The following is a 20327-nucleotide window of genomic DNA, read 5'->3' as shown; positions in this document are numbered from 1 at the left end:
CCCTGGTCCCTGAGATCAGGTCCTGGGATTGAGAAAACAGCCCCCCTGGTCCCACCCACCTTCGGACACTCCCTCCCACACACTTACTTAACACTCCTTTCCTTTCCCTTCTCCTGTCCTGGGTAAGATGCAGGGGCTTATTCAAGGTCGGCCCTCCACATTTCTCCCAGCGGTTCTCTGCCCAAGTCTGAGCTGGCAGGAGCAGGTGGGGAACTCCCCATGGAACCTCGATGCCAGCCTCCTCCCTTTCTTCCGCCTTCACACATGCTGTTCCCTCTGCTCCAACATCTTTTTGCTGGTGAACTCATACTCAGCCAACATGACCCTCAGCCAACATGACCCTCCTTGGCGAGCTTTCTCTGGAGCCTGGCCTCTAATTCCAACTCCTGACTACCTGACAGAATGAATGCATGACAGAAGAGACCCCTGCACAGCTCCACTTCCCCAAACTCCAACCCCTGTCCCTCCATGTCCGGAGACGGCTGGGTCTTGCTTTGGTCCTCTCCTTTCTGTGCCACGTTTTGAAAACTGGCTCCAGGTAGAAAGGTGCTTCGAAGGCAGGGCTCACCTCATTTGTTTCTCTTTTCTCAGGAATTAATCCCAAGCTGCCTGTCACCCAATGTCTGAAAACAATTATTTCACATCTTTTATCCAGATTTCTAGTTGCTTACAGCTGGAGAGCAAGTCAAGTACCAGTTACACCATCCTCACCAGATGCCCCAAACCCTTAATTTTACAGATGAGGAAACCGAGGTCCAAAGATGAGAGACTTGCCTAATGTAGTGGTTGTGAAAGTGTGTTCCAGAAAATACGAATCCTGCCACATGACTAAGGGGTATTCCATTAAAAAGAAGAAGAGAAGGAGGACAAGGAGGGGGTCTGTGTTTTAAGGGCATCTTTGAAACTCTGGTTTAAAAAATAAGTAGGTTTTTTTTCTCTATAAGACCTCTTAGGGCTTCTAACATGGTCGTGTGCATTTTAAATCTCCAGGAGATCGGTGGAAATAGCAATGTTTCACTACCGTCTTTCACCATGGAGAGCTTTGTTTGTTTCATGAAACATCCCCAGGGGAACCCAGTGTAATGTGGCGATTAAGAGACAGGCTCTGGAGTCAGACAAGCCTCAGATCAAATCCTAGCTCTGCACGTGACCTTGAGGATGTTACCCTCTCTAAATTTCCATTTTCACATATTAAATCAAGATCAAAACTGTTACTCTCTGATATAATGATGTACATATTAAATAAGACAATATAAATGTATAACGCACCCAGCCCCAGCGCCTGGCACATAATGAGGACCTACTGATGGTGGCTGGTAACATGATTAGCAGTTTCCAGGAAAGGGAGAAACGCCTTGAGTCCCAGAAAGACAGGGCAGGTGGCTGACAAGAGGGGGCCTTTCTGTCCCTCTCTACTATAGGGTCTTGGTCCAGGATGTGACAATTCTAAAGAGTATCTACAACAAACACACAAGTACAAAGATTTCATGAAAAACGATTTCTGCTGGCTCGAAGAACTCAGAGACAGAGGGGTCCAGGGGGCTCCTTGTGGAAACCGCCAACATCTCCACAGAGGGCGCTGCAGGTGGAGAAAGGGGCAAAAGAGGTGGCGGGGAATCCAACAGCTCATTCCAGAGGCCTGGCAGGGCTGGCAGCCCTGACCCACCCTCACAAATAGGCATGGATCAGTTTACAATGACTGAAGACAAGCAAAAATCCCACCGGCTGAGATCCTGACGGGAAGCCGGAGCCAAATCTGGGCAGCCTCCAGCTGAGCCTGAGAGCAGCACAAGACATTCTACAAAGACCACCAGAAAACAACAGGATGACGAACAATGATATTGCCAAAACGACCCTCCATTTCCTGGGTCCAGAGAAGACAGGTCCCCTGTTCTCCTTGCCTATGAATTCCCATGGGATTTCTCACACACACACACACACACACACACACACACACATTCTCTCTCTCTCTCTCTCTCTCTCTCTCTCTCCCCCCCTACCCCTACCTCCATACCCCCACCCCAAGGACCGGCTTGCCCACAGCTGGTAGCCCCTGAAAGGCAGGAAGAGAGGAAGGAAGGTGAGAGCCAGCCCTCAGCTTCAAAGTCGCCACCCACAGGTTCTCCCAGGCTCTCTCCAGCTCCATCATGATTGTGGGACATCTTGTGCAAGTAACCACTAGACAGCTGCTGTTTTGTGGGGGAAGGCTAAGGCCCAGAGAAATAAACACTGGGTCTGGCGTCAGAGAGACCTGAACAACGAATTCAAGTCATTTGACCTCTCTCAGCCTCAGTTTCCTCATCTGAAAATGAGGATCCTCAGACCTCCCTCAAAGATGGGCCCTTTCCTCCATTTCCACCTACCCTCCGAAGAAGACAGGCCCCCAGTGATACAATCTAGTGGTATGCTATACTCTTCCTTCATTGTTTGCAATTAGTATACACTTGAAAGAAACACAGCCTGTGATGACAGCTAACATATTGAGTGTTTTCATGTGCCTGGAATGATTCTTAAGTCATTTCATCCACAGAATCTCCTTCTGATATAGGAATAGGCACTGTTGTTATCCCCCTGTTCAAATGAGGAAACTGAGGCCCAGAACAGTAAATTACTGCTCATGAAGTGGCAGCACTAGGATACAAACTCAGGCCCATCTGACTCTGAGGCCCTGTGGTCCACCCTGCTTTCTGCTTCTCTCTTCCTGATAAAGAGGCATTTGTGGTGATGAAAGAACCTGGCACTTATTTGACAAACCATTTGGCCGGAAGCCCCTGGCACCCACAGGGGTCAAGAGCTCCGAATAGCCAGGGCCCCGAAGGGTTTGAGGGTTCTCATCGGCAGGATTTCAGAGAAAATGGGGGCATATTCCAACATCTTGGGAACATCCCAGCTGGCTTCTTCACAGCCAGCCTGCTACCATTTACTCAGCATGATAAGTCCCTATTTTAAAATTTGCATACTGAGGATGCATCAAAACCTATATAGCTTTCTGTTCTAAACCACAAAAATCTGGCCTACACTATTTGGAAAAGCAAAGAAGAAAGTGGAGGCTAGGCTCGTGTGAGGCATGGAGCTCTAGAGAGAAGGCATTGAGACTCAGCTCCAGTCTCCTGAAAATACCTTCAGTTTCCTAGCTGTCACATCTTCACTCACGTTCTGTATCCTGCCTTCTGTGCCCACTCCCTCCTCACCATCAGTCAAATCTTACCCATCTCAGCTGAAACCCTGACCACCCCTGCTCAAATCTTATCCACCTGAAATCTTGACTGCCCCTGCCCAAAGGTGTGTTTCTCAAAATCTGGCAGCACTAACTGTCCCCACCATCCACATGGCAACTAGCCGGGGACTGGCTTCCCTGCATCAGTCTTGTCTCCCCAATCAGTCAGTGAGTTCCTTGGGAGCAGAGAGCCCCTATTTCCTGCCTCTCTGTATCTCTCAACAGGATACAGCAGCAAGATATGCACCCCTACCACCCACACCTCCCACTCTCCCCTACACCCACTTGCATTTTCAGCCCAAACAGACCTCTCCGTGTTTTCCTCATGTGCCCACCTCCGTGCATTTGCACATTCTGTTCCTCATCCATGAATGCCCTTTCTTTCCCGTCTCCGCCTGTCCAAATCCTACCTTTTCCTCAAGGCCTAGCACGATATAGTAGGAACAGCAATTTGCAACTCAGAAAAACCTGCATTTAAATCCTGGCTATGCCACTTCCTGGCTGTTTGACCCAGACAAGTGACTCTGCCTCTTTGAGCTTCTGTTTCCTCATTTGTAACACGAGGGGTTGTTAACAGCTACCACACACGGCTGTGGTGAAATTTAATGAGGGAGATCATAAAGACAACATGTTGAATAAGTTCATGTCAATGAATTTGCAAAATTTAAATGAAATGGACAAGTTGCTAGACAAAATTGACTTACTAAAAGTGGCTTGAAAAAACAGAAAGCTTCAATAGTCCTTTACTCCTTTAAATACAGTAAATTAAAAGTTTACGTTTTTTCCGTAAAGAAAAAAACTAAAAGATGGTTTTACAGGTGAATTCCATCAAACTCTTAAGGAGCCAATTATTCCAATCTTCCATGATAAGTAAAAAAGAGAAGAGACCTCAATGTGTTAAAAACAGGTCAGTCCCACTCAGGAATCCAGCTTTAAAATCCTGACACCATGTTTCCCCAAAAATAAAATAAGACCAGGTCTTACATTAATTTTTGCTCCAAAATATGCATGAGGGCTCATCTCATGTTCGGGGGATGTCATCCTGAAAAATCATGCTACGGCTACTTTTCCGATTAGGTCTTATTTTCAGGTAAAAATGGTACTAAATCTAACAATACATAAAAGATATAATGCATCATGACCAAGTTTAATTTATCCCAGGACTTGAAGGTTATTTTAATGTTAGGAAACCTAAAACTATCACTCGCCTCATTAACAAACTAAAGGGGAAAAAAATGACAATAAGGCAGTAAAAAGGATTTGGTAATGCCCATTTAAAACAAAACCTTTTAGCAAACTAAAAACCGAAGGAATTCTGTGGATCTGATAAAACATTTCGACCAAAAACTATAAACAAACTTCATTCTCAGTGTTTAATGTTTGAAGTACTCCTTTCTTTTTTCTCTTTATTAAATTTAGTGGGATGACATTGGTTAGTAAAATCATATAGGTTTCAAGAAGTACTCCTTTTAAAATCAGGAAAATAAGACAAGGATTCCTGCTGTAACTGCTTCTATTCAACATAGAAGTACTGGAGGTTCCAGCCAGTGCTATTCAGAAAGACAAGGGAGAAAAGTTAAGAAATGAGAAAAGAAGAAACTGAAGTGTCAGTATTCACAGATCCTTTGAGTGTACTCAGAAAATCTAAAAGATTCCACAGACAAACTGGAATTCATAACAAGTTTATCAAGAAGTATTAATATAAGATCTATATGCATACAGAAATCAACTACACTTTTCTATATGGGCAACAATTAGAAATGCAATATTTTAAAAGTATACCATTTCTACTGGGAAAACTAGGTATCTACATACAAAAGAATGAAGTTGGACCCTTATCTAACACCACGTACAAAAATTAACTCAAAGTGGATCACAGACCTAAAATGTAAGACATAAAACTCTTAGAAGAAAACATAGGGCAAAACCATTAGATTTGGCAATGATTTCTTGGCTATGACACCAAAGGCACAGGTAACAAAAGAAAAAAACAGACAAATTGGACTTCATGAAAATTTAAAAATTTTGTACATTAAAAGACACTATCCACAAAATGAAAAGGTAACCCACAGAATGGTAGAAAATATATGCAAATCATATATCTGAGAAGGGATTCACATCCAGAATATATAGAGAATACTTAAAATTCAAAAACAACAACAAAAAAACAATTCGAAATGGGCAAAGGGCTTGAGGATGCATCAAAACCTATATAGCTTTCTGTTCTAAACCACAAAAATCTGGCCTACACTATTTGGAAAAGCAAAGAAGAAAGTGGAGGCTAGGCTCGTGTGAGGCATGGAGCACTAGAGAGAAGACATTTCTCCACGGAAGATGTACAAATGGCACATGTTCAACATCACATCACTCAACATTAGGGAAATGCAAATCCAAACAACGAGATACCACCTCAGACCCATTAGCATAGCTGTTATCCAAAAAAAACCAAAAAATAACAAGTGGTGGCGAGGATGTGGAGAAAACTGGAACCCTTGTACACTGCTGGTGGGAAAGTAAAATGGTGCCGCTGCTGTGGAAAACAGGGCAGTTGCTCAAAAAATTAAACATAGAATTACCATATGATCCAGCAATTCCACTTCTAGATATGTACCCAGAAAAACTGAAAGCAGAGTCTTGAAGAGATATTTGTACACTCACGTTCATAGCAGCGTCATTCACAATAGCTGAAACACGGAAGCAACGTAAGTGTCCATCAACAGATGAATGGATAAGAAAAATATAGTATGTCCACACAATGGAATAGTATTCAGCCTTAAAAAGGAATGAAAATTTGAAAGACGCTATAAGATGAAGGAAGCTTGAGGACATTACACCGAGTGAAATAAGCTAGTCACAAAAAGACAAATACTGTATGATTCCACTTCGGTGCGATAATTAGGGTAGTCAAAATTATAATGATAGAGGGTAGAACGGTGGTTGCCAGACGCTGGGAAGCAGGGGGAAGGGGGAGTCAGTGTTTAACGAGTTTAGTTTCCATTTCACCAGATGAAAAGAGCTCTGGGGATGGAAGGTGCTGATGGTTGCACAACATTATAAATATATTTAACGCCACTGAACTGTACACTTAAAAATGGTTAAGATGGTAAATTGTTATGTTACGTATATTTTATCATATACACACAAAAAATGTACCATTTGTAATGGAAATAAAAAATATAAGGGTCCCTGGGGTATATCTAACAAAAGATGTACACAATTTTATGAAGACAATTATTGATCTCATTAATGTTTTTATATGGATTACATGTTGAAATGATATTTCGAAAAACTGGGTTAAGCATATGATTAAAATTCATTTCACTTGGTTACTTTTTAGTGTGGTTACTAGAAGATTTTTTACTTACGTAAGGGACTCAGATTAAATTTCTAGGCCCTAAGGCAGTCTTGTCTCAGAGCCTAGCAGTGTCCTGGCCCGTTTTACTGAGCTATTGAAATAACCAATGTTAAGAGACAGACCGAATGAATGGGTGAATAAGAGATAGAGTTTCTGCCTCCCACTAGGAAAATGGATACAGGATTGTCCTAGAAGTCAGGAGGTCTGGGTTCTGGTCCAGGATTTACTGGAATCACTGTGTAGCCTACACTACTCTGGGCATCAATTTGCCCATGAGGCAGTTGATTTCAGAGGTCTGAAAGTGTGTGAGAATAAGTGGCGGAGGTAGGTGGGGAAGCCTGGTACAACACAACTTGTCTTCTACTTGGCTCTAGCCTAACCCGAGAGCTAAGGCCAACGGGAGGCAGCAGCAGGAATCGCAGGCTAGACCCCGCGAAGCCAGCCTGAAGACAATTACTGAAAACACATTCAGGACCTAAATAAATGGGGTGATATATTTCATATTCATAAACGGAAAGACACTTTCATAAGATGTCAGTTTTCCCCAAATTGATCTACACATTTAATACAAATCCATCCAACAAAGTTTTCCAAGGAACCTGAAAAGATAATTCTAAAATTTATAAGAGAGAATGAGAACAAATATAGCCAAGACATCCTTGATGAAGAACAAAGTTGGGAGGGCTTAATGTTTCAGATATCGAGACTTAGATAATTACAGAAATTAAAAAACGTGGTGTTGGCACAGGAATCACCAAACTGACCAATGAGAGAGAACAGGGTACCAAAACACAATCCACATGTATATGGAAACGTGATGTATGATAAGGGTGACACTGCAAATCAGTACTGAAAGTATGAACTGTAATAACATGCTGGGATAGTTGGTTTTCTCTGTAGGAAAAATAAAAACCTTAATTCATATCACACACACAAAAAATCAATTACAGATGGATAAAGATTGAAATGTGAAATGCAAAATATTAAAAGATTTATAAAAAAAATTAAAAAACATTTTACGACCTTGCAGAAGGAAGAATTCTTTAAGAAAACATAAAAAGTAGAAACTCAAAAGAAAAGATCGATGAACTTGACTAAACTGAAATAAAAACCTTTTCATCCAAAGACACTATAAATAACTTGCAAAGATGAGTCACAAATTGGGAGAAGACATTTCACAAATGATTATCACAAATGATTATGTAAGTCACAAATGATTATCGTCCTTAATATATAAAGAACTTTTCAAAACCACTAAGAAAGCCACAGAAAAACCAACAGAAAATTATGTAAAAGACATGAACAAGCATTTCATGGAAGAAGAAACCTGAATGGCCAACGATGATTTGAAAATATGTTCAACCTCATTAGTAATCAGAGAAATGCAAATTAAGACTATAGAGAATTACCATTTTATGCAAACTCATTTGGCAAAAGTGAAGAAGGCTGACAAATTTTCATCTTGACGTAAAGCAATGGAAACTCTTCTACATGGCTGCTGAGAGCAAACGCAGGCAAAGCCACTTTGGAAAACAATCTGACACTGTCATATAAAGTGGAACAAGCACACACTCCATAATCCAGCAGTTCTATTTCTAGAATCTCCTGTGCAGGTGCATCTGGAGATTCATTTCAGAATGTTTACAGCAGCCTCGTTTGTAATAACAAGAAAACTGGAAACAAAGCAAATGTCCATGGACGGCAATATATTCAAACAATGGAAAACTATACATGAAAGAAAATAAACAAACTACAGCAAAACATCCACCTGGGTAAATGTTAGAAACGTGATGTGAAGCTGAAAAATGTGGCGTGTAATTTCATTTTTATAAAGCTCCAAATGTGAGCAAAATTCTATAATGCAGTGTTTGGGGATATGGGCACACATGGTAAAACTACCCCCCAAAAGGCAAGAGAGAGATAAACACAAACTCCAGGGGAATATTTATATCTAAGAAGGAGGTAGGGAAGTGGAAGGAGCATTTAGATGATGTTCTGATTCACCAGTGGTGTTCACCGGAGTTTGTCGTATTATTATGACTTTATGATCTTCATAAACATCGTATTTTCTTTTATACAAATCAGCACCAAATAGAATACAAAAGACGTGTGAAGTGATGTATGACAAGCTCCTAGCACAGACAACTGACTCACTGTACTCTTCCTGCATGCCAGGCACAGCACTAATGATACACACACATTATCTCATCTAGTCTTTAAGCAGCTCTATCAGCAGAGATGATCTTTATCCTCTCATATATGAGGAAGCAAAGATCCAGAGCGGTGAAGCAACCTGTCCCAGGTCACACGGCTATGGGACTCTGAGATGCAAAGCCAGGTCTGTCTTACTTCAGAGCAATCCCTCTTAGGCACTGGTCACCTGCCTCTTGCACAGCAGGCATAAGCCAGGACACTGCTCTGACGCCCTCTGATCACACAGCATCACTCCCTCCTCTGAGTGCCCGGAGCACTTACCACAATGAACACATGTGACCTCGTCTTCCTCCTCTATGAGTCTATGTCCTCCATTTGCCTAAAGTTCCTCTAGCACAAAGGCCATACCTGTGCCTTCTCTGCATTTCCAGGGCCAGTGACGGCCGGTACCCAGTAGGTGCATAAAGATGCTTCAATTTTGGTTCAGGTGTTACGGAACTCATCTGATGTGGGGCACCCCAGAGCCACAAGGAAGGGGCCTGAAGGCCGGGCACTCACCCCGGGGGCTGTAGCCGTGGGCATCCATGAAGGAGAGGCCCAGCCGCTCGTCCTCCTGCAGGGTGCTCTGGTCCGTGAAGCTCCGGTCCACGGCGCTCATCAGTGTCTTCTCCTGGCGGTAGTTGACGGTTGCCTTGGTCATGTTCACCGGCTTCCTGTAGAGGAGGGTTAACAGGAGATGGGGGTGCTGAGCTGGGCAAGACAGTGCCTAGAGGTGGATGGGGAAGCCCAGAAATCTAGGGCCTTGAGGCCAGAGCCATTCTAGAGACATCTCTGGATGCCGAGGGGGTTCTGCCTCCATCCTTCACTCACCAGACCCGGAGAGCTGCTGCCTCCCCACCAAAAGGGCCTGGGCAGGGATCCTATCCTAGGAACTCTGCTGAGAGCAAGGGATGGAGCCGCAGTGGCCTTGGGCTGGGAACCGAGCTCCCAAGGCTCAGGAAATGGGAGGAAGTCACCCCGGGCTTGTTTTGGTGTCACAGTACACAGTTATCCCACCCCAAACTAGGAAGGTAGCTATCCCTACTCTAGCCCCAGCATGCCCCCTACCCATCCCACTTTCCCCCGTGCTCACCAGACACCTGCCCTGAGAACTCCTTTTTGTCCTGCAATGTGATGGACCACTGTCTTTCTTCCTGGCAGAGGGTCTGGCTAATGCTGAGCCAGTGCTCAGGAGTCCTCCTCTGGGCCCAGAATGAACTCTGACCATGGCTGCTTCGTACCCCCGCCCCAAGCCCCCAGGATGCTCCCACCACCAGCCACCCTAGACTTGTAAAGAGATCCACCCGGGGTCCATACTCCTGCCACTGCTCATCAGTCTATCCAACTGCTGGAAGCAGCAGAGGGAGACGAGAGGCCCCGTCCACCTTGAGGGGCAGAGCTTCTGGACAGGGCTCTGGACAAGGGTCCTGCACAGCCCTGGCCTCCAAACCAGCATTACAGATGAGGATGGCAGTTTGTGACGCCGGGGAACTAGGAAGTAGGAGGGAGAACGGGGCATGGGGAGGCCAGAAGCACAGCTCCATGACCTAGGGGCCAAGCAACAGGCAAAGGGGAAATGACTTGGGACCTGCTTGAGACTGGAGAAGAGCGGGGGCCCAATCACAGGGAAGGCTTGAGACGAGAGAACCGTTCACTTGCTCGGCTCTAGAGTATGCAGGATGTGAGGTAGACCAGAGAAAGCACTTCCCAGGTTATGAAAGCTCAGGGACACTGATCACCATAGAGATGAAGAGACCAATAAAGGGATCTTCCCAGACAGGTAAACTCCAATCAGCCTGTTCTGGCTCAAGAGCTGCTGGGGCAGGGGACAGGATGACCTCTGGAAGCCCCTCCTTCCAGGTCCAGTATGTCCTTCCTGTGCTAAGAAGATGGCTTTGTGTCCATGCTGGGGACCAATGCTGCTGTACACTGAGGTAGGCAAAGCCTTCCCCATCTGGACAAGAGATGGCTCAGCAAGCCCAGGCCTCCTGCTCCCAGAAGCACCCACAGACTCTGGGCATTCCCCTCACTGTGGCCCAGGGCAGAGCCAAAGACCCATTTCAGGGCAGGTGAGGAGAAGCCTCTGTGGCTGTAACCTTGACCTTCAACATAAGAGAGAAGGTGGAAGAGGAAGGAAAGGGAGATGAAGAGAGAAGCAACAGAACGAGGAGGATACAGAGGAGGAGGAAGGGGCAGGGGAAAGGACAGAGTGAGGGACAGGTCAGACACCAGCAAACCACAGGGAACACAGACAGAAGACCATGGACAGAGGAGAGCTGGTCAAGCTGGCTGGACAATGGTGCCCAAGGAGGCCCCGTCATGAGTGGATACTGGTCTAGAAGGCAGTCTCCAGTGGTTGTACACAGGGCTCTGCTCTCGGCCAGGCCTCTTGGCCTCCTTGGAAGAAGAACTACAAACACCAACCAACCAGACCCACAGAAGACAGGACCCAGGAGGGACACTGAACATTGCCGGCATCCAGCTGATCTCAGGGTGAGATTACGCAGATGGAGCGTAATACAGGCACTTGCAAAAGTTCTGCATTTAGGTTCAAAAATTAATTGCACAAGTGGAGAGGGAGGGAGACCTGCCTTGTCAGCAGTGTCTGTAAAAGCCAAGCTGGAGGTTCTGTATGAGTTGGCGGGAGTGTGGTTGCTGGAAAAGCTAGTGTGTCACTGGGTGATGTCAACGCAAGTAGAGGGTCCAGGGAGGAGGAGGTGAGAAGCCACCATTCCTCTGGGCTGGCCCAGGGCCATCCAAGCCTGCTCTGTCTGCAAGGAGGGGAGAACAAGCAAGGGTGGGAGGGAATGTTCTAGGAAGGCTTGCAAAGTCAGAGAAAGACAGAGGCGGAAGACAGATCAGGAGGCCATGGGGTCAGCATGGGGGCCTGGGTGGTAACCCCAGGTCAGGTCTGCACTTCCTGTGACCTCTGACAGGTCCCTTAGCCTCTCTGAGCCTCAGTTCCCTCACCAGTAAAACGGGACTATAGTTCCTACTTCTCAGGGTCGTTGTGAGGATTCTGTGTAAAGAACTGAGCCCACAGGAAGCACCCAGGAAATGGTGGGACTGAAGAGCCCGGAGCTCCCCGGTGGAGAAGGGGCTCCTCGTGACCTGAATGCTATCTGCACTGTGGGGAGAGCTGCCAGGGTGGGGACAGGCCTGGCCCCCCCACAGGCACACACACGCACGTGGCAGTGGACCCAGAGTGGGGCCGGTATGAGGACCTTCCTGGACATGGACTGCGGTTCTGACGTCAGCAGCAGGGATGGCTCAGGAACACGAGGGGCTGCCTCAGGGGCCAGAGGACACGGGAAGCTCAGGGAGGGTAAGTGACCTAACTCGGCTGACTCAGCCAGAGCCAGGTCTGAATGTGAGACCGACTACAAAGCCAGTGCTCGTGACCTCCACGCGAGGTGACAACACAGCGAGAGGAGAGGCAGGACAGAGGAGGGAAGCTCAGAGACAGAGGTGGTCATGGAGGACGCCAGGCCAGGCAGGGGTGTGGGAGCCCAAGCCCAGCCTGAGGGGGAGGGGGCAGGGGCTCCCCAGGACGGCTGGGTCCCCAAGGCCAGTGGAGCTACTTACGGTGTAGTAGGAGTAGGCATAGTGGTCTCTCCTGGCCAGCGTGCAAAGAGAACAGCCACAGTCGGGCCCAAGGCTCTTCCACAAGGCCGCGCCCAGGGCAGCGCCCAGCTAGCAGGGTGGGGCCTGGTGCTTTACAGGCTGGGGAGGGGACTGGCCAGGGACCGGACAGGTCAGAGGGCCTTCCTTGTCCCAAGGGCTGGCCGGGCTCAGTTGCTGAGGCCGGGACCTGAGGCCCCCTTCTGAACTTCCCTGAGCCTTGCTGATGGAGTGAGCAAAGCAGGGGGAAGGTGGAGCTTTTCACAGACACATAGACACCACACACCATCCTCACATACACTCACAAATGCAGACATAGACACACATGCACAGACACACACGTATTTAAACACAGTCACACATTGACACACTCATGCAGACACATACAGATATATTTACACACACACAGATGTGTACACTCACACACGACACCCCCCATTCACTCACCCCTGCAGGAAGCCCCCACCCGCAGTCCCAATGCTGCTCAGACTTGCAGGCCCCTCTGCCTCTGAGGGGACAGCCCTTTGCATACACCTGTGCCTGGGAGGGAACAAGTGGCTGAGACAGGGAGGTGGCAGGGTGGAGAGGACTCCAGGGCAAACCTGGGCCCGCCCTCAGCCACCCAGACTGCCCCCGAGTGTGGGGTCTGAAAGGAACCAGGTCGGCCTTCATGGGCCCCAAAGCAGAGCTTGGGGTGACGAGGCCTGACATAACGCATCGCTCTCACAGAGAGGAGGCAGAGCAGGTCTGATTCCCACTTCACAGGTGGAGAAGTTGAGTCTCAGACAGTCATGGTCTGCCTGGGACTCCCTGGGGGTCACTAGTGGAGTCCAGAGCAGGGTCAGGACGCTGACCCCAGAGCCAGGTCCCACCTGAGGCCCCACCCAGGCACATCCAGGGATCCTCCATTTACCAGTCCCCGCATTCCCGTCAGCAGGGACCCCAAGGAATGACTTTCCACAAGGAAATCCTGCAGATAGGGGGAAGGGAAGGAGAGAAGAGGGCAGAAGAGGCCCAGCAAGGGCAGGAGATTGCCTAGATGTCACACAGCATGTCCCATCCTGCAGGGACAAAGGAGTGGGTCCGCGGCCCTGTAGCTGGTCACAGAAGCCCTGAAGCCGAGGAGGGGGGCTGAAGGAACAGCATCCTTCTTTTGGTCTCAGCTGAAATGTCACACCTTCAAGAGAGCTGTCCCTGAGCTCTCCCCCCCAATCGCACTACATTATGTCCCCCTTTCCCCTCTCTCCACCCCCCTCCCAGGCACCCTGTTCCTTTCACAATTCAGTTCTCCATTTGGGCTTCATCTAGTTCAATGCCAGACTCCCCACGTGCCACCAAGCTCAAGAGGGTGGCACCCGTGTTCTTTATACCCACCCCTGGATCCCTGGGCTCACAACAGAGTCCAGCACATTAATAATCCCTCGATAAACATTTCATTGAATTGAGTAATCACCAAATGAGGGGGGAAAATAAGAGACCCTCCCCTCGATGAGCTTCCAGTCCCTCCCCTAAACAAATGAGGTTACTAATACCCTCCCCCTTACAAGGGCTGTTGTGAGGTTTCGGGAACAAGGAAACATAGGCTTCTCTGGGGGATACACAGACAACATGACAGAATTTTCTCTGCCCTCAGAGTGCTCAATCCAGCAGGGAAGATACACATTGAGCAAAGCACTGCAAGTAAATAAATGAAAAAGTGCAGGGAAAACAAAGTGCTGCAAAGGGAAGGGCCGGCAAGGGTGGGGAGGAGATTCTGGAGGCAGAACAACAAGGGGATCTGACCGGGCCTGGGGTCTGGAGTCTGGGGTCAGGGGTCTGGGACCAGCCAGGCCTCCCCTCCCCACCCTGGAGCCCCCACGAGCAGATGCAGCCAGTCTCATTGTCACACAGGGCAGGATGGATGGAGCATCTGCCATCTCCACCCAGCAGGCCTCTTGCTGTCTCCCATAATCCCCTCCCCACCAGCCACCTTCTTCCTCTGACGAGGGTGCAGAGAGGGGTACCTGCCCTCCCACAGCAACGTCCTAATCTATCCATTACATCTGTACCCCAAGTTGATTTGAACACCCCCATCCGTGCCAGAACTGCTCTGCCCCAAGACACCCGACAATGCAGACTTCGGGAGCCCTTAAGAGCATAGTGCATCCTGAAGGCCAGGTAGACTTGTGGGGGTGTGGGGGACATGCTACAGAATGGGACTGAACGGCTTTTAGAGGAAGGAGGCATCCTAGAGGCTTCTGGGGTTACCCGAAGAGTTGATGAGGTAGCAGCTGCGGATGTAGAGGCCCTGGCAGCATCTCTGGCTCATCCTCTCCTGGGCCCCATGCTCTCTCTGCAGGGGTAGGTGACATCCCCCACTGTGCCAATGCTCCATCCTTGAGGGTCGATTTCTAGGGCCTCGAATACCCTCCAAAAGTCTGACCCCTCCCTACTCTCCTCTCCATCTGTCCCATTCCCAAGCCCCCCCAAATCAACTCCTACGCCCCCTGCAGGGCAGGCCCCCTACTGGGGAGGACAGGAACTTGCCACGTACTGCACCTACTGTGTGCCAGCCACGGGGAGGCCCTTCCCATTTCTGGTCATGAGGAGTGCGGGCTTTGTACGTGGGCCTGGGTTCAAATCAGGCCCCGTATCAGATGAGTGACATGGGCAAGTCACTCAATTGCAGTTTCCTCATCTGTGAAAAAGGAGTCAGGATCCAAGAAGGAAACGTTCTCTAAAGTATCCCAAGTACCAGACGGTGCCTGGCACCCAGTAGGTGCCCAATAACTAATGTCCTAATGGGTGATATGTGTGAAGCTCCTGGCACATAGCAATTACTCAACAAATGATGGTTCAAAACATTTTGTCTTATGAAGTTGTACAGGGACTAGGGAAGGGGAAAATCAGAGCCTCGCAGCCTGAACAGGCCATCCCACCTCCCCTACCCCACCACTTCCCCACTGTTGGCATGCCCCACCCCTACAGTCTCTGGAAGAGTCTCTCTTCTACTGGCACCTGACCTCAGACAAGGGGGCCCTGGCCAGTTCTTCCTCATCTCCCTGGATCCTGCTTATCTGCTCCTGGCAGGCCAGAGACCCAGCGCCAACTCATCCATGTGTGCCCAGCCTGGCAGCAGCCAGGGCTACATACAGAAGCCAGAGCCCAGATGGAGAGGGGGCAGAGTAGGCTCTGCCTCTGGATCCCTGGGTGACCTTGGGCAGGTCCGTGCCCCCTCTGGGCCTCAGCATCTCCATCCTCAATTAAGGTACATGGACCACAGTTCCTCGGGCTGCCTGGTGGGGAATGAGGTGGGCAGGCAAGCAGAGGGGTCTCAGAAGCCCCCACCCAGCTCCAAAGAGAGGCTTAGCCCTCAGCTGCTCCATGTACTGGGCTCCCAGGGGAGGTTTATCTGGTATTTTGAAGACAGGTACTGTTGCTTTAAAAAGATTTTGAAACCCACCAGACTAGATGCCCTTGAACCACCTGTCAGCTCTCATTTTCTGGGCTCTGAGCCTCTACAATTCTAAATTCTGAAACTCCAAAATTCTAGTTCTGGATTCTAAGATGTGCTGAAATTCATGCTGCCCACTGCAAAATACACTATGAAATGCATCTTTTGCAAACATGAGGCTGGACCTTTGGGGCCTGGGGGCTGGTAGGGACAGGAGAGAGGTCTTCTCTGAGTAACAGGCCCAGGAGGACCCTTCCGGGATCAACAATAACAGGGTCGAGGTGAGCCCAAGGGAGGGTGGGGCCCAGGAAGAGCCACAGCTCAGGGTCCTTGGTTTGAAGGGGACCCTGAGCACCACCCCCACTGCTTAAGATCAACACCACAGCCTGTGGTCAGGGCAGACAAATTGGCAGAAGGTCTGCAGGGGGCTGGGGATTCAAAGCCAGGTCACCGCCACACCCTCCCCATTGGAACAGCCCAGCAGGCACAGAGGGTGGTGTCCACTTCCAGCTCCATGGCAGCAGGCACTGCACTCTTCCCTGGATAGTGGCACCTGGCACCAGACAGATGTGGGCTCCAGACAAGCTGTGCCAGGGCAGCTCCATTTTCAGAATCTCGGACTTCCCACTGCCCCGCTTGGGTCCATCCACAGGCCTGATGCCCAGGCTGGCAGCCTTCGACATACCCACCAGGTGGCTGCCCTACAGCCCCTAGCACTAGCAGTCTCCAGTCACGGCTCCTCTATACCCACCAGGCCTCTGAGGGGACAGGAGCCATAAATGGGCCAGGGCCAGCCTCACTCACCCCTTGCGGATGATGACAATGATGGCCCCCAAGAGGAGGATAAGGACAGCAAGTCCCCCTGCACAGATGCCGAGGATGAGGCCCATCTCCTCCGATCGCTGGGATACCTCCAGGGGCCGCTTGCTTTCCTTGCAGGCAGCTGGGGAGAACAAAGCAAGACAAAGGATCAGAGGGGAGACAGGGCCCACCTGTCCCCTGCCTGCAGGAGTCTGAGCCACAGGGACTAAACCAGGTTGAACAAACACACAGAGCTGCCCGTCTCTTCAACACATGTCCAGCCTTTCAATCAGATCTGTCTCCTCACCACCCCTCATACCTTCTGGATCCCTGTGTCAGAGGCTTTACTTGCACTGTGCCCCTGTCAGGAATAGCCCCACTCTCCTCTCTACTTTCTCAAATCCTCCCCATCCTACAGCGGATGGAGGCTGGAGGACGCCTGGGGCCTTCAGGCCCGCCCTCTTGCCTTCCGGGGAGGTGATGGGGGAGAGAATTATGTACCGAGGCTGTAGTGAGAGCATCTCCAGACGGGGTACCAACCATGTTCCTTCTCTGGGAACAGGGACAACCTCTACACTGCAGGGTCTATGTGTCCCTACCTCTCCCCCCCCCACAGGAAAGGAGGCAGACACAGAACGCAGAACCCATGCCCAGTACCCATCACCCCCATGGCCCAACCATAATGACTGCCCCGCCACAAGCCTGTTCCAAGCTCCTGCCAAGGCCCCTTCTGTGACCATGAGAGGAGGTTGTCCCTGCTGCCCAGTTTGGGAGAAGGAGCCCTTGGGGTGGGCACAGGGGGGCCAAAAAAGGAAGTTTCCGAACCCCAGGCCTGCAAGCCCCTCTCCTCTGCCTCCCATAGCCCTGGGTGTTCAGGGTCTACCCCACAGAGCCCAGAAAGTGAGAAAGAAACCCACCCCTGAAGGACTGAACCCAGCGGGACTTACCTTTCCTGGCAATGCGGATGCAATTCAGCCGGGTCTCCTGGAGGCACAGATGGGGGGGGGTCTCAGTATTGCTGAAGCCAGACCTGACCCTCCCCGGGGAGGGAACCTCGTACAGCATGTCTTGGGCCTGGTCTGGACTTGCCGGGTGCGGACTGTAATTAAAGACACCCAACCCGGCAGTAGGGCCTGGGGGAATCAGGTGGGGAGGGGCTGAGAGGGGAGGGGTCTGCAAAGAGGGCAATGCTCCAGGTAAAGGGAATGAGATCCGCGGGAACGCGGAAGGAAAGGGGGCGGGGCCTCAGACAGGAGGGCAGGGTCAAGGTTCGGGGGTCTGGCTGGGAAGGAGGAAGCCTGGGAAGAAGAGATCCAAGGAGGGAGGAGCTTGGAGAAGGGCGGTGCTTCAGGGAGGAGGCGGGTCCTATGCCTCGAGATTCTGGTGAAAGCAGGAGCCTGAGATAGAAGACCAGGGCCTCAGGGAGCGGGCGGAGACTGGACTGGGGGCTTGGACAGAAAGGAGTCTAGTTTAAAGAAAATGACTCAGGAAGGGGGTAGTGTTGGAGAGAAGGAGCCTCAGTTCAGGAGGGCGGGGCTCAGAAGAGGGGGCGGAGTTCAGGAGAGGAGGAAGGGGCTATAGGAGGGCGAGGGCCAGTAGAGGGGGCAGGATCGGGAGAGAGGGCGAGGTCGGGGTCTCCGGCCTCTGTGGCGATCCCTCTAAGGTGTCCCCAGCCTGTCCCCCGACCGCCCCCACTACGACCCCGGCCGGTCCCTCACCCCCTTCAGGTGGCTTGTTGCCTGGAAGTAGATGAGGTAGGCCTTTCTAGGCTCAAGCGGTGGGTTCCAGAAGCCGCGATAGGTCTGATTGTCACCCACGGTGAAGGGCATGGCCTCAGGCAAACTGCTGGCAGCCAGTTCCGCCCCGAAGTAATGCACCAGGCCGCGGGCCAGCGCTGCGTCGAAGGTCAGGGGCACTGGAAAGCAGTCCTGGCCGCCTGGCTCCCGCCGCAGCCTCCGCGGCCGCTCCTCCTCCACAATCACCTGGTACACACTGGAGGGGAGGGGAGAGCACGGTGATCACGGGGACCGGGAACAGGGAGAGCCACCTGGGGGCGAAGGGCATGGGTTTGGGGCTTAGCTCTGCCTCTTACTAGCTAGACAAGTCACTTCGCTTCCCTGGGCCTCGGTTTTCGCCTCGGTAGAATGAGTTGTCACAGGACTGTTCCATGTGGTAGTTGTGGGGCAGTTGGCAAATTTAGCAAGCAGCCAGTGCCTGTCAGCTGTTAATTACTGTGACTAACTAAGGCTGAAAGAATGTGGGCCCTTCTCAGGGGAACCAAGCCCTAAAGCCCACCCTGACTCACAGCGAGTCCTCCAGTGCCTGCCACAGGTCCTGAGAACCCGCAGTCTCAAGCTCCACCCCCCAATACCATGCATGGCTCCCTTCTGGGCCTCTTAAACTAGAGTTAGACAAGATGCATTCATTCATTCAGAAAGTGTTGGGCCGGCCTGGTGGCTCAGGCGGTTGGAGCTCCGTGCTCCTAACTCCGAAGGCTGCTGGTTGGATTCCCACATGGGCCAGTGGGCTCTCAACCACAAGGTTGCCGGTTCAACTCCTCGAATCCTGCAAGGGATGGTGGGCTCTGCCCCCTGCAACTAAGATTGAACATGGCACCTTGAGCTGAGCTGCCTCCCAGATGGCTCAGTTGGATGGAGCGCATCCTGTCAACCACAAGGTTGCCAGTTCAATTCCTCAAGTCCCGCAAGGGATGGTGGGCTGCGCCCCCTGCAACTAGCAACGGCAACTGGACCTGGAGCTGAGCTGCGCCCTCCACAACTAAGACTGAAAGGACAACAACTTGAAGCTAAATGGCACCCTCCACAACTAAGAGATTGAAAGGACAACAACTTGACTTGGAAAAAAGGCCTGGAAGTACACACTGTTCCCCAATAAAGTCCTGTTCCCCTTCCCCAATAAAATCTTTAAAAAAAAAAAAAAAAAAACAGAAAGTGTTTACTGAGCTCAGACAAGGGGCCTGTGCTAAGCACTTGGGGTCTAGGCTTCCTGGAACTGACCTACTGTGGGGCAGACGGTCACTGAGCAAGCGAACAAGGACCCGCTAACACTACATCCCAGTACCCTCTCCAAACCCTGAGGCTGCCTTCAGTCTGCAGCGCTGAACCCACTGCCTCGGTCCTAACTGATTGTGTTCCCTGGTCTATATTCCTTCTGATTTGTGTCTCCTGGCCCAGACTTGTGTGTGTCTATTTATTTTTATCACTTTGCTGAATAGCCTTTTGCTGTGAGCTCCTCCAAATCCTCTATGGAACAAAGCCAAGAGTAAATAAACGAATGCTGATAAATTTAAATACTTCTAAACACAGCCTCGGTCACATCTTGGCCTGTGACACCCCAAACTAACAGCCTGCGCTTTGGGAAGGAGAAATGCCTTTGCCTTGCTCTCCAGCTGTTTATTTCGAGCTTCCAAGTTGTGGGGGAATCACCCCAGCATCCTAGGATTTCCCTGTCACTAGCACGTTACAAACACCAGCCAAGGTCCCTCTCAGCCTCCATTTCCCAGGCTGAGGTCAGGCTGCCCCTGAGCCCAAGTCCTACCAGGAGATGACAATAATCAACATTAGCCATAAACAAAGCGCCTCTTGATCTGATATGATCCCTATTATACAGATAAGGAAAGAGATCTCAGAGAGGTGCAAGGCCATACCCAAGGTTGCACAGCCATCTTACCTCTCCCTTCTCACCAT

General features: G+C 50.2%; 1 protein-coding gene across 9 annotated transcripts in view; it reads right to left on the bottom strand.

The window, feature by feature from the left end:
- The window catches only part of PTPRU (protein tyrosine phosphatase receptor type U), a 78232-nt gene that overhangs the window by 20307 nt on the left and 37598 nt on the right, over positions 1–20327 (bottom strand). For 8 of the 9 annotated variants that reach the window (XM_033114062.1, XM_033114063.1, XM_033114064.1 and 5 more), the window contains exons 12-15: positions 18339–18612; positions 17568–17604; positions 16624–16762; positions 9285–9439 (exon numbers count right to left, since the gene is read on the bottom strand). In XM_033114062.1, the coding sequence (XP_032969953.1) occupies positions 9285–9439; positions 16624–16762; positions 17568–17604; positions 18339–18612 (605 nt within the window). Of the gene's footprint in view, positions 1–9284; positions 9440–12350; positions 12382–16623; positions 16763–17567; positions 17605–18338; positions 18613–20327 lie in introns of all 9 variants that reach the window. The other variant, XM_033114068.1, reaches the window with a different exon arrangement.

This window comes from Rhinolophus ferrumequinum, chromosome 9, assembly GCF_004115265.2.
Source record: "Rhinolophus ferrumequinum isolate MPI-CBG mRhiFer1 chromosome 9, mRhiFer1_v1.p, whole genome shotgun sequence".
Taxonomy (NCBI): domain Eukaryota; kingdom Metazoa; phylum Chordata; class Mammalia; order Chiroptera; family Rhinolophidae; genus Rhinolophus; species Rhinolophus ferrumequinum.
This window is presented reverse-complemented; position numbering and strand designations above follow the sequence as displayed.